The 13,911-nt window shown below is 44.3% G+C and overlaps 1 protein-coding gene across 4 annotated transcripts; it reads left to right on the forward strand.

The window, feature by feature from the left end:
• The first annotated feature begins 6,293 nt into the window (after positions 1-6,293).
• Positions 6,294-13,327, forward strand: LOC311251121 (alpha-2Db adrenergic receptor-like). 4 transcript variants are annotated; one of them, XM_084343434.1, is made up of 3 exons: positions 6,294-6,354; positions 7,065-7,463; positions 12,023-13,327. In XM_084343434.1, exons 2-3 carry the CDS (start codon positions 7,137-7,139, stop codon positions 13,163-13,165), a joined length of 1,470 nt encoding a protein of 489 aa, XP_084199560.1. In that variant the 5' UTR covers positions 6,294-6,354; positions 7,065-7,136; the 3' UTR covers positions 13,166-13,327. The 4 variants fall into 4 exon arrangements, with proteins under 4 accessions (XP_084199560.1, XP_084199559.1, XP_084199558.1 ...); XM_084343433.1 differs by lacking the exon at positions 6,294-6,354 and adding an exon at positions 6,555-6,719; XM_084343432.1 differs by lacking the exon at positions 6,294-6,354 and having other exon boundaries at positions 6,555-7,463.
• Positions 13,328-13,911: the final 584 nt, after the last annotated feature.

Genomic DNA, 13,911 nt, shown 5'->3' on the forward strand with positions numbered 1-13,911 from the left:
TCCTGATTTAACCTGCAGAGGTGCACAGGCCTGAGATGTGGACCCGGTTTCATTCTTTCCTTGAATACATAAATACTTCCATATTTTCTGAGGCTGTTGCTTTTGTCTCTGAATGTGTTGATCCTAGAGTTGTCAACAGTTAACCGGGGAGAATATTTTTACCTGTTGGAGCTAATTCATGCTCCCTTTATGTGCCACATACTTCCACGCGTCCTTAACGTTGGCATGAATGTTACGCAATACAACCACCAGAGGGCGCCGCTCAGAGTCAAATCTGTATTGCCCGTACCTCCACTTTTCCTTCGCGGACATTCAGTCTCCTCCCAGCTGTTCTGTAGTAACAGCTTGTCTCGAAGTAACATCATACAGATGATTAAAATAACCGCTCCACAGAAAGTTTCACCATTTTTTAAACTTATAATTGTGGCTTGAACTATTAGCTACGCTGCTACACTGCCCCCCCCCCACAACTACTGGACACACTTACTTGCTAACAGCTTCGCTAAAGCGCTCTGAGGTAAAAAGGGAAGTCAGTGTCGGTGTGAGAACATTTCCTCAATGAAGGCCACAAAGTCAAATGTAAGTGAAAATGTTGATGCTCCTCTTCAGTTTAGCACGATGCAGAAGAAGCAGCCTGCTGTCATGTCTGACTGACGAAGATCACATCGTCAGACCTGAACGACTGAATATGGTTGATTGTGAGCATCTCCCAAAACAACACGACCGTACTTTGCACATGTTTGACCTTCGCCGTTGTTGTTTGGTTAGTTTTAGGCAACAAAACTTCTTGGTCCTGGTCGGTCCAGGAGTTTCAGGAGTGAATATCAAATCAGTGAACATGAATCATGCATTAAATATATTTATATATACATTTTTGGCTTTAAGTCTATTGCAGAGAACAGTATTAAAACTAGAAGACCCTCTAACACTTGTGAGTAAGGTGAAAATGATTTATTAAGATTAGCTTGAATGCAGAGTTGGCTGGATCGTATCTTGACTGTGAACGCTGCAGGAGGGCATCTCAACCGGCACAATGTGCAAACAAGTGTGTGTTAAACCACCGGATCGCCTCAAATCAGAGCGCCTTCGGTTCTCAGCTGAATCTGTTGTATATCTGCTTCCAGGTCTAGTTTGTGTCTGTTTGTGTATTCGTGGTGTGGGTCTGTTGTGTATGGTTTGTGCTCTTCATTCCCGCCAGGGGAAATGTTAACGCTGCAACATATGGTGTGTTAGAGCAGCTGTTCCTAAGCTGCACTCTGAAACACTTTGCAGGAATTTAGTGTCATAGACTCAACTTTTGTCATGAACTTGATAAAAAATGTATGTTTTATTCTCACGTTTTTAATTTGAGGATAAAGCGCCTGAAATGCACCATTCTACTCTCAAGAGGGTCCTCAGGCACAAAAACATGGAAATCAACAGACATTTAAACAGAAAACAAATACATGAATTATAGAAATGGTGACAAATTAAAGCACCCAACGGCACAAAGCAATCAATATAGTGACATCAACAAGAAAACACTCATCTGGTTTAAGTTAATCTGCACCAGATTAACTAGAGATAAAATAAAGGGTTAAAACAAGAAAGAGTAAATCTGCGATAAACAAGCAGAGAAGTCTTGAAGTCATGAACAGAAGCAATCGATCTGCTGGTGAATTATTCCCGTCTGCTGCTTTCGACTTAAAAGCACGACTCCAAGTTGAATTCATTCAGTCAAATCAACTTAAACCTGACGATGGAAACCGTCTTGATGTATTAATGTCACGGTTGTTACTCTCCATGATGTCACACCAGCCACAACATGTTGACGCTCCACACAGCCGCCTCCAAACTCAACTTTCATTTTAATCTGAACTAGACACGAAAACAGTTTCCCGCCTCTAAGTCCTCAAAGCTTCTGCCACAAACAGGTGTCTTCAGGACGCGATGGCACTGATATCAGATTTTTACTACACGGTTATCGTGCTCAAACATCTTCACGATAACGATGTAATAAATTACACTCAAAGTACGAGTGTAGGGAGATTTTTAAGGCAGCAGATGTTAGTTTTAAAAATGTGTGAGATACTGGACGGTTTTACTTCTTCAGGTCTTTAAAACTGTTAAACACAAAATGGCCTGAGAAGGAAAAAATCAAATTTACTCAAACTGCACTAAGAACAAACTATGATGAGAGGAATGAAGAAAATATTGCTTTATTTCATCATTAATGCCATGTATTTAGGTATTCAATAAGTTTCCACCCAGTTAATTTATAGTTACTCCAGTTTGAAGAGCAATGAGGGGCTATGCAAACATTTTTAAACTTTTTCTGCCATTTAGATAATTCTTAATTGTTTTTTTTTTGGCTCCAAATGTCAATCTTTGTTTCCTGTTCTCCTAAAGCTTTCGGTGCATAGATAAATGCAGGAACACACTTATCCACCGCAGCAAACAAGCTGCAGTAATGAACCACAAATTAATTGATTTGTGGTTATTTGAATTTTCCACTGAAAACTCTCTTTCTGTCTTTTGTAATTTAGTTATCATAATGTATGGCAATTATTGCAGCCGACACAGACAATAAATTATTCCTCTCAGATTTAATAAGATACAGCATGACAGAGTAAATATTCCCAGACAGGCTTTTTAAATTAAATTAGATTGTGCTTGTTCTGCTGTATTATTTTTGTATGCAAACCCCACAAACACGACTGGAAGGCTGCAGTGAGCGTTTCTGAGCAGCCTGTTCTCGGCTCAGTCCTCTGGGTCGGAGAGTCTGGAGAGATCAGTCTTTTAAAAATACGACTCATGTGCCCCTGAGCGAAGCCCTCTCTCATTTATCTGCTCCGCTGACACCCCGCAGAGCTCGATACTGTTCCCCCTCTCGCTACGTGTGCAGTTTGACTAATTAGTGTCCAAAACCAGTAATATCACATAATTCCTCCACAGCATGGGAGGAGCATGAGACCTACTGATTTTAACAAACAACTCAGCATCATAAAATAAAAAACAATCTCCAGGTTTGTGTGAAAACCCACCAAACACATCCCACCACAGGTATGGTACCTTCAGGGAGCTGCCCGGTCCAACCACAGCCGCTGGCACCTCCCACATACAAGCTAATGTTAGAAGTAGATCTGGTCAAACTGAATCCTAAAATCCCCCAAATAAATAAGAGGGTATATGTTCTCTGAAAGTTAACAGGTATCTACTGGGAAAGGTAAACAGTAGTGATGGCTCTGCAGCTCTACAGAGCTCTTCTTAGTGTTAATCTTAGTTTTAATCTTCTGTCTCAGATAAACCTGGTGTGTGCAACCTGCCCGGCGTCACTCGCTCTCTGCTGTTAGTGATGTGTAACTGAGATAAATGCTGATTGGCAGTGGTAACGTGCACCCGGGAATCTTTTCGTCTTTTAACGAGAGTCAATGAGAAAGGATTTTTGCTCCCTGGCCCGTCACCCATCGTTATCTTTAGACGACTCAGAAAATCTACACTTCTATGCAGATGATACATTTTACTCACTAACTATATTACATTTACATTCTTGAAAATATAGATAATGAAGTAATTTCTTCAAGTTTTATACAATGAAGATCTCTGTGATTCTTCTTTATGTAGGGAGAGGAACTACACACACTGTAGTTTATCTTGACTCGATCCTAACACACCATCCTGCTGCCACAAACACTCACTAGACCACCAAGCTATCGTAGTTCATTAACCATCTTCTTCACCTTTTATATCAAAAAACTGCTCCTCAAAAGAGGAATATTTTTCAGACTGACACAAGAGTTGCTGGTCCAGACCAATCAAGCGACCTAGCTTTAGACAGCTTGTTAACTAAGCTAGCTACCGAGATCATCAGTGGTAGGCTCACTTGTGTTTTGGTTGGGTGATTTGTCATGTCTGCTGACATCTTAATGCAAAAAACACCTACAGTTTGCAGGTAAGACATGATACAGATGGGAGGAGAGCTCAGAGATTACTTTTTAACTTTCAGGATTAAAAAGTGGATTTATCTTCACAGACACACACATACCCTCGCTATGTGGCGTTGCTTGCTAGTTTATAATCTAAAGTGAAGTAATCTGGCTATTTGGGGGGGGGAGGGAACAACCCTTGCGCGAGTAACGTGATTAAACATATGAAAATCTGTCTGATGTGACTCACAGAAGAGATGTTTTCAAGTCTTGATCACGGACTCTCTTCTGGAAATTATAGCGAGAGGGGACCAAATCAAAATGGACTGATACTTTGAGTAAACATTGTTGGAAACATTTGGTATGAAGTAAATACGCAACTCAACAAAATATATAACAAAGGTCTGGTTGTTTTTAGACATTTGAATGCAGAAATCCTACATATTATACCTTTAAAATGTGACCTGACAGCTAGTGATTAGTAACAAATATATTGCGTACCGTATGTTTCTACACACTGTTTAGCATAAATGATGATGTTCCTGGGAAGCGTTCCTGCGACTGAGACGCTGCCCTGCTCCACAGCTCTCAGGCTTGTTTGTTTGTTTAAAGAGAGTTGGAGGAGCACTGATTTGATTTGCTCTTTTATCCTGTTAGCGAGCCGGTCATTATCACCTCACATGCTCTAATACAATTGGCGGTGACGTGCAGATTTTCTGGCACCGAGCAGCTTCGCTCCCTCCGACCTAAAGCCCTGAATGCTCTTTAGGTTGAATAAACAGCTGCTGGTGGGAACGCTCCCCCGAGGAAGCTCGTTGATGTTTATTCAGCGAGTGTCACTACAGCGGGAAGACGTACTGTATCCTCTCACCCCGATCGGTTGTTAAGTATGCCCACAGGCCATGGCGTCACGGGATTACCTCCCCGCCTCGATTCATGTCACCGGGGCTTTCTGTGCAGTCAGTTTTAAGAGGTCGTTTACCTCTGACGCTGATCTAACAGGCGTGTGAGTGTCAGTGTTGTGGGCCGGCTGCAGTCAGATCCAGGAGGAATGAAACCACACTGCAGGCAGATTGTGGTTGATCTGCCTACATGTCATCGCTGAGCGCCAGGCGGCTAAATTAAGAGCATCAACAGCTGATTAGATAAAAGGTTCCTCTCTCTCTCTCTCTCTCTCCACTCATCTCACGTCAGATGATGACCACTCAAAAGTTAATATGTGTGTCGAGATAAATATTCTCTCTTTAACAGCTTTCTTTAAGTCCATCAACCCCCCGTCTGCTGCCTTCCTCTTCTTTTTCATTTCCTTTTCTCCCTCTCCCCTCATCATATTTCTTACTTTCCTCTTTTGTCTCTTGTCTTCTTCTCATCAGGTCTCCTTTTTCTTCTCTCCTCCTTCCCTCTCCTCTATCCTTGTTTCCTCTCCTGTATTCCTTTTCCCCCCTTTCTTTTCCTTTCCTTCCTTTTTCATTCCTTCTCTCCTCATCGCTGTATATCTCTTCTCTTTCTTATCATCTCCTCTTCTTCTCCTCTTTTCTCTTTTCCTCCCTTCCCCTCTATTTCCCTTTCTGACGTCTCCTCCATCCGTTTTATCACCTCCCTTTATTTCTCTTTTTCACCTCCTCTCTCTCCCCCACTCCTCTTTTTCCTCGCTCCCCATCATCTTGTCTTCTATTCTTTTTATTTACCTTTCTTTCTTTTCCTCTTCTTCCATCTCCTTTTATCCTCCTTCCCTCACCCAACATATCTCCTCTCTTTCTTGTCCTCTGTCATCCTTTTCTTTTCCTCCCACTCTCTCTTTCTCTCCTCATCTCTCATTTTCATTGATCCTCTCTCCTCTACTCCAGATATCTCCTCCATCCTCCCATCTTCTCTCGTCTCTTCCCTCCACTCTTCTCCCTTTCTCTCTCTCTTGTATTGCCCTCCTCTCCTGTCTATAACCTTCCTCCTCTCTTATTAAATATCTCCTCGTTCTTCAATCGTTTCCTCTCTCTCATCTCGTCTTCTTCAAGTTCCTCTCCTCATCCCTGTCCCTCCACTCTTTCCTCTTTCTCCCTCTCTCGTATCCCCTTCTCTCCTCTCTCATTTCCTTTTCTCTCCTCTCTCGGTTTTAAGTTCCTCTCCTCATCCCTATCTCTCCCCTCTTTCCCTCTCTCTTCCTCCCACTCTTTCCCGTAGTGCCCTCCTCTCCTCCTCCATCCTTCATCCACTTCTCCCTCTCTAATTTCCTGACCTTTTCTATCCTCCTCTTCTCCTACTTCACATTTCTCTTCCTCTCTCCATCTCCACACGTCTCCTACTCTTTTTCTTTCATCTCCCCTCTCTGTTAGTCTCTCTCCTCCTCCTCCTCCTCCTCCTCCTCCTCCTCCTCTCTCTTCCAGCGGTAGAGAATCACTGAACAGCGGCGGCAGCAGCAGTGTCACTCAGCACGCCGACGACTCGCATGAAAGTGAGGACCTCTGTTTTTCTTTTTCTTGCCTCGTTTGTTTGTGTTTTTTTTTTTTTTTACATCTCCACCTCCTCTTCCTCTTCTTCTTCTTCTTCTTCCCATTCACTAATTTTTCCTTCATTTCTTCTCTACTTTTCGGTCCTTTTTTCTGCCTCATTGATCTTTTTCTCGGCGTGCAGCAGTATGAGGGTACCATAGGGTTTCTGTCCTTGCTCCAGCTTGAGCATGTAGCCATATGCTTTTCTATTTTTTTTTTTCTTTTTTATTTTTGCATCTCGCTGGAAATAAGTAGGCCAGTCTTGTAGCTTTAACACAGAATGTCAACCTCTGGGCTCAGATGTGCTTATGAATGGATATTTTAACAGGTATGACTTTTTTTTTTTTTTTCTTTAAATCCTAACTTAAAACATGCAAATCCTTCTCTCAGTTGCAGATGTGTTGCAGCATGAAAACTGAGATGAAGCAGCGTGTCTCTGAGCACAATATGATGAAATATTGACCATAGCTGTGGTGCTGTGGGGATTTGAGACGCACACACACACACACACAGATAGTTATTTAAAAAATCAGATATTCTGAAGCTGGCAGGATATTATTGGATAGTTTCTTCTGCAACCAAAGAGGCAGCTTTGAATGTTTTGGCAGATTCTTTCTCTGGCTTTTTTCTCATTCTTGTACTTTGTGTTATTTTCTCACTGGCTGCCATAAAGACACTCTGTCTGCAGTGAAGCACTGGAGGTAGAGAGAATAATGGGGACCATAACGTCAGTGATTTAACCAGGATGGATTTATCGGATGTATTCACGTCCGTCATGGCCACGATGCCGACCACTTTACCACCAAACTCTTCTTTGGACAACGTCAACCAGACGTCCTCTTCCTCGCCGAGGTCGCCTCCTCTACCTCCTCACTCGCAGGTGGCGTCGGTGTTCATCGTGCTGGTGGTCACGGTCATCATCCTGGGGACCGTGGTGGGTAACGTGCTGGTCGTGGTGGCGGTGTTCACCAGCCGAGCCCTGAGGGCGCCTCAGAACCTCTTCCTGGTGTCTCTGGCTTCTGCAGACATTCTGGTGGCGACGCTGGTCATCCCGTTCTCCTTGGCGAATGAGGTGAGGACACGGTGTTTTCAGACTCTTCTCTGAGGCTTTGTTCAGACTGTCAGACCAAATCTGCCTTGGGAATATCCAGATTGATTTTAGGAAGTCATAACAGCAAAAAACGACACACCTGTCCATATGTGGAGGTGGTTTGAAATGTGATTCAAATCAGATTTCTACTGACGCGTCAAGGCTCAATCCCATTTCCAAGTTTTACTCCTACACCTTGTTGCCCCTCAGAACAGATTTACCAGTAGTAGTTGAAATTTCCCCTTCAACCCTAAAACGTCATCAGTAGTCATCAATGGACGCAACCGGACATTTCCAATATCGTGTCTTCAGCTGTGGTGATTTCTCTTCCATCGTGTATCTGGTGGAGACAGAAAAGCATGGACGCTTTCAATTCATTCACCACTTTAGTTCACACTAGATGCTAGGTGCTTTATGGGCTAACGTTAGCTTTACTGACATTAGAGGAGCGGTACCAACTGCAGCAACCTCACTGCTGGATTTTTTGGCCGTCATTTGTCATCAAGAGGAGAAAGCGACATTGAAATATGTCAAAATAAGTCAATAACAATGTTATGTTAGCTAGCTGGCTAGCTAGCTACTGAGACATCATCAAACTAGTAGCGATAGATTTATGCTTGTTGTAAAGAAAAGGACCGAACTACTTTAAAACGACATGGTTCTCATAACTCTCGGTTTGAAGTGTACCTCTGAAAAACCTTTGTTTTTGTTGTTGAGGGCCATGTGGCCTACAGCCTGTTAGGTGACTTGACAGTATGATGGTCTGGAGGGCGAGATGATGTAGACCTATCTCCATTTCTCAATTTTTCCATGTTGATAAAGCCACGTCATCAGCGTACGTAGTGACTGATGCCTACATCGTTACCACAGCAACCCATGGATGTTTGGACTCAAAAATCTGATCCAATCACTTGCAAATAAAAGTGCGCTAGTCTGTCTTAAAGATCCGATGTGAGGAAGAAATCTGATTTGCCTGCAGTCTGAACAAAGCCTAAAGCGCCATCTGAAGCTGTGCATCTTATCTGAACACGGGAAAACACTTGTTAGGCTCATCAGTTGTTGAAACACTTCAATCAAAACCATGAATATCAACCTGCTTGTGTCAGGACAGGGAAAGTGAGAAGATCACCAAAATCATCAGGACACATCCTCTGGGGACCATGAATATCCGTACTAGATTTTAGTCTGGACCAAAGTGGTGGAGGGTGGTGGATCCAACAAGTTGAACTCCACCTCTTCCCGCTGTCTTCCTTCCAAGCACAACTCCTGAAGTAGCATTGCTTTTCTTGATCCAATCAGATGTTGTTCCTCAGACTCAATCGTAATGCAGGCGGCTTGAATGACGCAGGGTCGAACTGATGCTTCTGGTGTTGGTTTCAGTTTGTTTGACAGCAAGTAAAAACTGTGGCTGTGGATCAATGAAATCCACCGGTGACAAAACTTTACCCACAAGTTTCATACATTGAAAACTTTCTGCAGCAGGTGATGGAATTTGTACAATTTTTGAAAGTTTGAAGGACATTAGCCAAAAATCCAAAAACCCTTTACACAACTTTTACACAAAAGGACCCAAACGCAAGACACACAGAGGCCGGCAACAAAAGCCAGGCGAGGGAGGTACAAAAGTAATATGCAAACAGGAACACAGGACTGACACGAGGATGAACACAGATGAACCAACAAAGAGTTAAACAAGCTTAAATACAAAACACTAAACCAAAGGGGGGATGAGGTGCAGGTGGAGAGACAGGTGTCGGGGTGAAATCAGGCTGGAGACGAGCACAGGAACACCGGAGGGAAACAGAACAGTGGGAACACAAGTGAGCAGGAAGTAGAAAGTGACAACAAGACACAAAAGGATATTACTACAAAATAAAACAGGAAATCAGCAAACCAAAAAAAACCCACTGTCACTGTCAAGACAATTTAGAACGGATAAGAAAACATTTGAACACATCACAGATAACAAATTTGGTGGCGATGGTTAAATTAAAATTCACTCACCTCGTGCTTCTGTGTTCTTATTCAATAATCAATATCTGCGTCAGCTCACAGTTTTGGTTTCCCCGTGAGAGTCAGTTTTTCTCCAGTTGAACATTTTCTTGTTAAAACCGCAGGGTTCTCCCCTGAGAGCCCGGCAGATGAAGGCTGTGAACATGTGGACTTGTTAACTGAAAGGTTCTGGACAATTTAATCACATGTTGTCCGAGCTGGAGGGTGTCCGCCTGATATATAGCTGCTGTTTCCTCTCAGAGGTTTTCTCTGCACCCCTCGTCTCTGCTTTTCATCAGCCGGTAATACCCGAAATCCACCTGGAGCTTCTTCTGTCTTTCATTAGTTCGTAGACACCTGTTGTTTCTGTAATTGTTTCTTGTCGGATGGGCTGGCGGATACTTTGGGTTCATCGAGGTTCTCTTCCTCTCTGCAGGATAACTTTTTTTTATAGATTTCTTGTTCAGAACACAGCCAGTCTGGTACTTTGGGTCATCTGGGTCCTTCTGTCTGGTTTACTTAACATCCTACTAACTTGAACTGTTATCCGCGTCTCTGTTCCTCCTGATTTACAGCTGATGGACTGTTGGTTTTACAAGTTTACCTAAATGGGTGGAGTCATTATCAACTGCTGCGATGAACTGAAGAAAAAGATTAGAGAAAACTTTGCCCAGATCTTTGCGCAGGGCAGCAGACTGCAGTTACAGGACAACAATAAATGATCAGTCCAGTATCTGTCGGTACCAGACCGAGCTCTTGCATGATGGATTTCCATAAAATTCTGGTCCCAATGTTGACAGACCCAGCAGGATTAGTCAAGGCTACTGATTCTGGTGATCTTGACTCATATTCCTATCAGATCAACTTTGTGTTTCCTGCTAATGATGTTTGCATGCTAACCTGCTAAACAAGATGCTAACATGGTAAACATCACACCTGCTGAAACAAGCACTTGACCAGCTGCTTGCATGACTGTTGAGGACTGAGGAACAAGAAGTGTCCAACAGTTTGTCCAGATAGAAACAGCGTCTCCACTTTGAGTTGAAGAAAAAAGATGAACACTGTTTTTGCAAACTCAAGAATTATTTCTCTGTTATCAGTGAGCTCTTCTTTCTCCTTTGCCAAGATGATCCATCCTCCTGACAGGTGTGGCAGATCAAGATGCTGATTAAACAGCACCACTGAAATATGGACTCTGGGTCACAGTTGCCTCAGCCTCACTTCCCACAGATCCAAACAGCGTCTCCTGTGTGAAGTTTCCTCGCCTGTAGTGAATTTGACTGCAGTAACTGTTTATTTGCAATGTTAATTGAGACCGGTACCAACAGTACACTGCTTTAAAAACACGTCAGCTGCAGAGCGAGACTGCTGTGTTAGCTCTGCCTGCTCTCTCTGGCGGACCAACCACAACACGTCAGTAACTGGCGCCACAGAAAGCCAGTTCGTAATCATGCAGATGCAATTTAGTGTGACTTAACAGACATTTATTTAAATAGTAAATCTTTAAAACTTTATCAAAGCCCTGGTCTTGTTGTTCTTAATACTCTTCTGCTCTCTTTAAATACGAAAATAGATACGTCTGTTTCAAACAATATAACCGTCATGGCTCACGAACTTCCATGCATTTTTCATGCTGGCATAAATGTTAAAAAATACAACCACTAGAGGGCGCCGCTCGGAGTCCAGTTGTCCACTTTTCCTTCGCCACCGTCCGCTCTCCTCCCAGATGTTCTGTAGTAACTGTTTGTCATCGTACAGATGTTTAAAATAACCTCTCCTCAAAAAGTTCAGCCATTTTTAAAGCTTCTTCTTCTTGTCCTGTGGTCGTGTCTCTGTTTTACTATTAGCTACACTGCTACACTGCCCCCCCCATGACCACTGGAGGTACTGCTCCGTTGTTCTGCATCTGTAAGATTTCAGAAAACGTGCAGAAAGGCTCCATCTGTATGTATTTGTATCTAATGTTGAGCTTAAATGAGCCCTTAAGGAAACAAAAGACTCCAGTTGTTCCTTCTCATTCTTCCTCTGATCTTCAGCTGCTCCTCGTTTCATATAAACTGAGACTGAAGCTCTCCAGAAAAGCCGCTGCAGCAGAATAAATGTTGTCTGTAGCCAAGCAACTGCACTGCAGCTCAGAGTCCAATAGTTACGTCTCCATCACCTGCCAGTGAGGAAAATTCAGGTGATGAAGAAGAAAATGTTGGACTCTCTCGGACATTTTGCCTGCAGAGCTCACCGCGGAGGAGCGTGATGGATATTTTAGTTTCTGTCAGCTGTGAAGAGGTTGTCGGCTCAGATCATTTACGAGAGGGCTGATGTGAAACCACAGGGGCCGAACTCACTGAGAAGTTCTGAACTAGATCTTTTTTCAGCCAACGCAGCTGTAATGAGATGTTGAAGGAGTTTCTATTTTAAGGTGAAATAGTCCTTTAGGCGCCTGGCTCGAAGCCTCCCTGACCGGAGAGTATAACACCTTTTCTTTCCCTCTGCAGGTCATCACTGGTGCTTGATGAATCATTAACATATCTTAATTGGTTTCCTCTCTCCAGGTCATGGGCTACTGGTACTTTGGTTCCACCTGGTGCTCCTTCTACCTGGCTCTGGACGTCCTCTTTTGCACTTCCTCCATCGTCCACCTCTGTGCCATCAGCCTCGACCGCTACTGGTCCGTCACTAAAGCCGTCAGCTACAACCGCAAACGGACGCCGAAACGGATTAAAGCGATGATCAGCATCGTGTGGCTCATTTCTATCGTCATCTCCTCCCCGCCGCTCCTCATGACGCAGAAGGAGGAGGATTTGGGGACGGAGGAGGAGAACGACACCCGGAGGCAGGAGTGTCTTCTCAATAACCAGACGTGGTACATCCTGTCCTCCTGCCTCGTGTCCTTCTTCGCCCCGGGAGTCATCATGATACTCGTTTACTGTAAGATCTACCGTGTTGCCAAGCAGCGAGCCTCCACTGTGTTCGTGGCGAAGAACGTGATGGAGCGGCAGCCGTCACAGTCTGAGACCTGCTTTGTGGGGGCCGCCAGGACTTGCCAAAGACAGGGAGCCGTCTGCTGTAAATCTCAGTACGAGCTGGACAGCCCGCGGCCTGCGATCCGACACAGCTCCTCCAACATGGACAGCAACAGCAACGGCATCAGGAGAGGAGAGCTGGATGATATTGACTTGGAGGAGAAGAGCTGCGAAGTGGACGTAAAGACGTCCTCCTCGTTTTCCGCGGCTCTTCGCTTCCCCAGGAGAGCCGGCGGAGGTGTGAAAACAGAGGAGGGGAAGGACGCGGAGGGAAACAGGTTGAAGCCTCCTCCTCCTTCCTGCGCCTCCATATCCTGGGCGTCGTCCGACCAGTGCTCCCACCACTTGCTCCTCCCGTCTCCGGTGCCTCTCCGCAGCAGGCAGATGTCTCTGTCCAAAAACAAAGTGGCACAAATGAGGGAGAAGCGCTTCACGTTCGTCCTGGCCGTGGTGATGGGGGTTTTTGTCCTCTGCTGGTTCCCGTTCTTCTTCACTTACAGTCTCCACGCCGTCTGCAGAGAGAACTGCACGATCCCCGACACCCTCTTCGACCTGTTCTTCTGGATCGGATACTGCAACAGCTGCCTGAACCCCATCATATACACCATCTTCAACCGAGACTTCAGGAGGGCCTTCAAGAAGATTTTATTCGAAACTCACAAACGAACATGAGATGTGAATGTATGAGTGTGCGTTTGTGTGTTAGTGCTCTCTGCTCACACACACACACACACACACACACACACACGGTTGCAAACACAAATGTGTGTGCACACAGTTTTAATCCTGTTTTCCACTGTGCTGTCAAACCGACATTAAAGGGCTTGTCATACAGCCGGAGTATTGATTTATTATTCAACACTGATTTATTAAATAATCACTTTCTATTCCAGATAAGCCAGAGGAGGACGACTGTGACGCTGTGACAGCAGGTGTCTCCATCTCTGCCTGCCTGATGCAATCACAGTTCAACTTTACAGCTCAAGTTTGGCCTGAACTTGAATGTTAATTAGAGGAAAACGGCCGCAGGGCAGCGAACTACGTCCCTGCAGAGATATCTCTGCAGCGAGACAAGCAAACAGGCTGCGTCTGCAAGGCACACATCCACATAAAAGCTCATTAATAAGAATCTGAGAAAAACCGACTGCTGTACGAAAAATATACACTGATTTCTTAATGGATCGTCGCCTCGGAGTAATTAAACACCAGCAGCCCTTAAAAGTTTAACATTAACTTCTCGTAGACGTAAAGAGCAGGAAGCTGAATGGAAGCAGTTTCTTCACGCAGCAGCAGCGATGTTGTGTTGACACCGCACGGCTCAGGGGCAAAGACATTAAAAATTCATGTGCAGCTAGCAGATGGGCCGAGCTGCTGTACAGAGAGGGAGGACGACAGAGAAAGAAATGCGAGAGAGGCAG

This window comes from Pagrus pagrus, assembly GCF_965226575.1.
Source record: "Pagrus pagrus genome assembly, chromosome: 1".
Taxonomy (NCBI): domain Eukaryota; kingdom Metazoa; phylum Chordata; class Actinopteri; order Spariformes; family Sparidae; genus Pagrus; species Pagrus pagrus.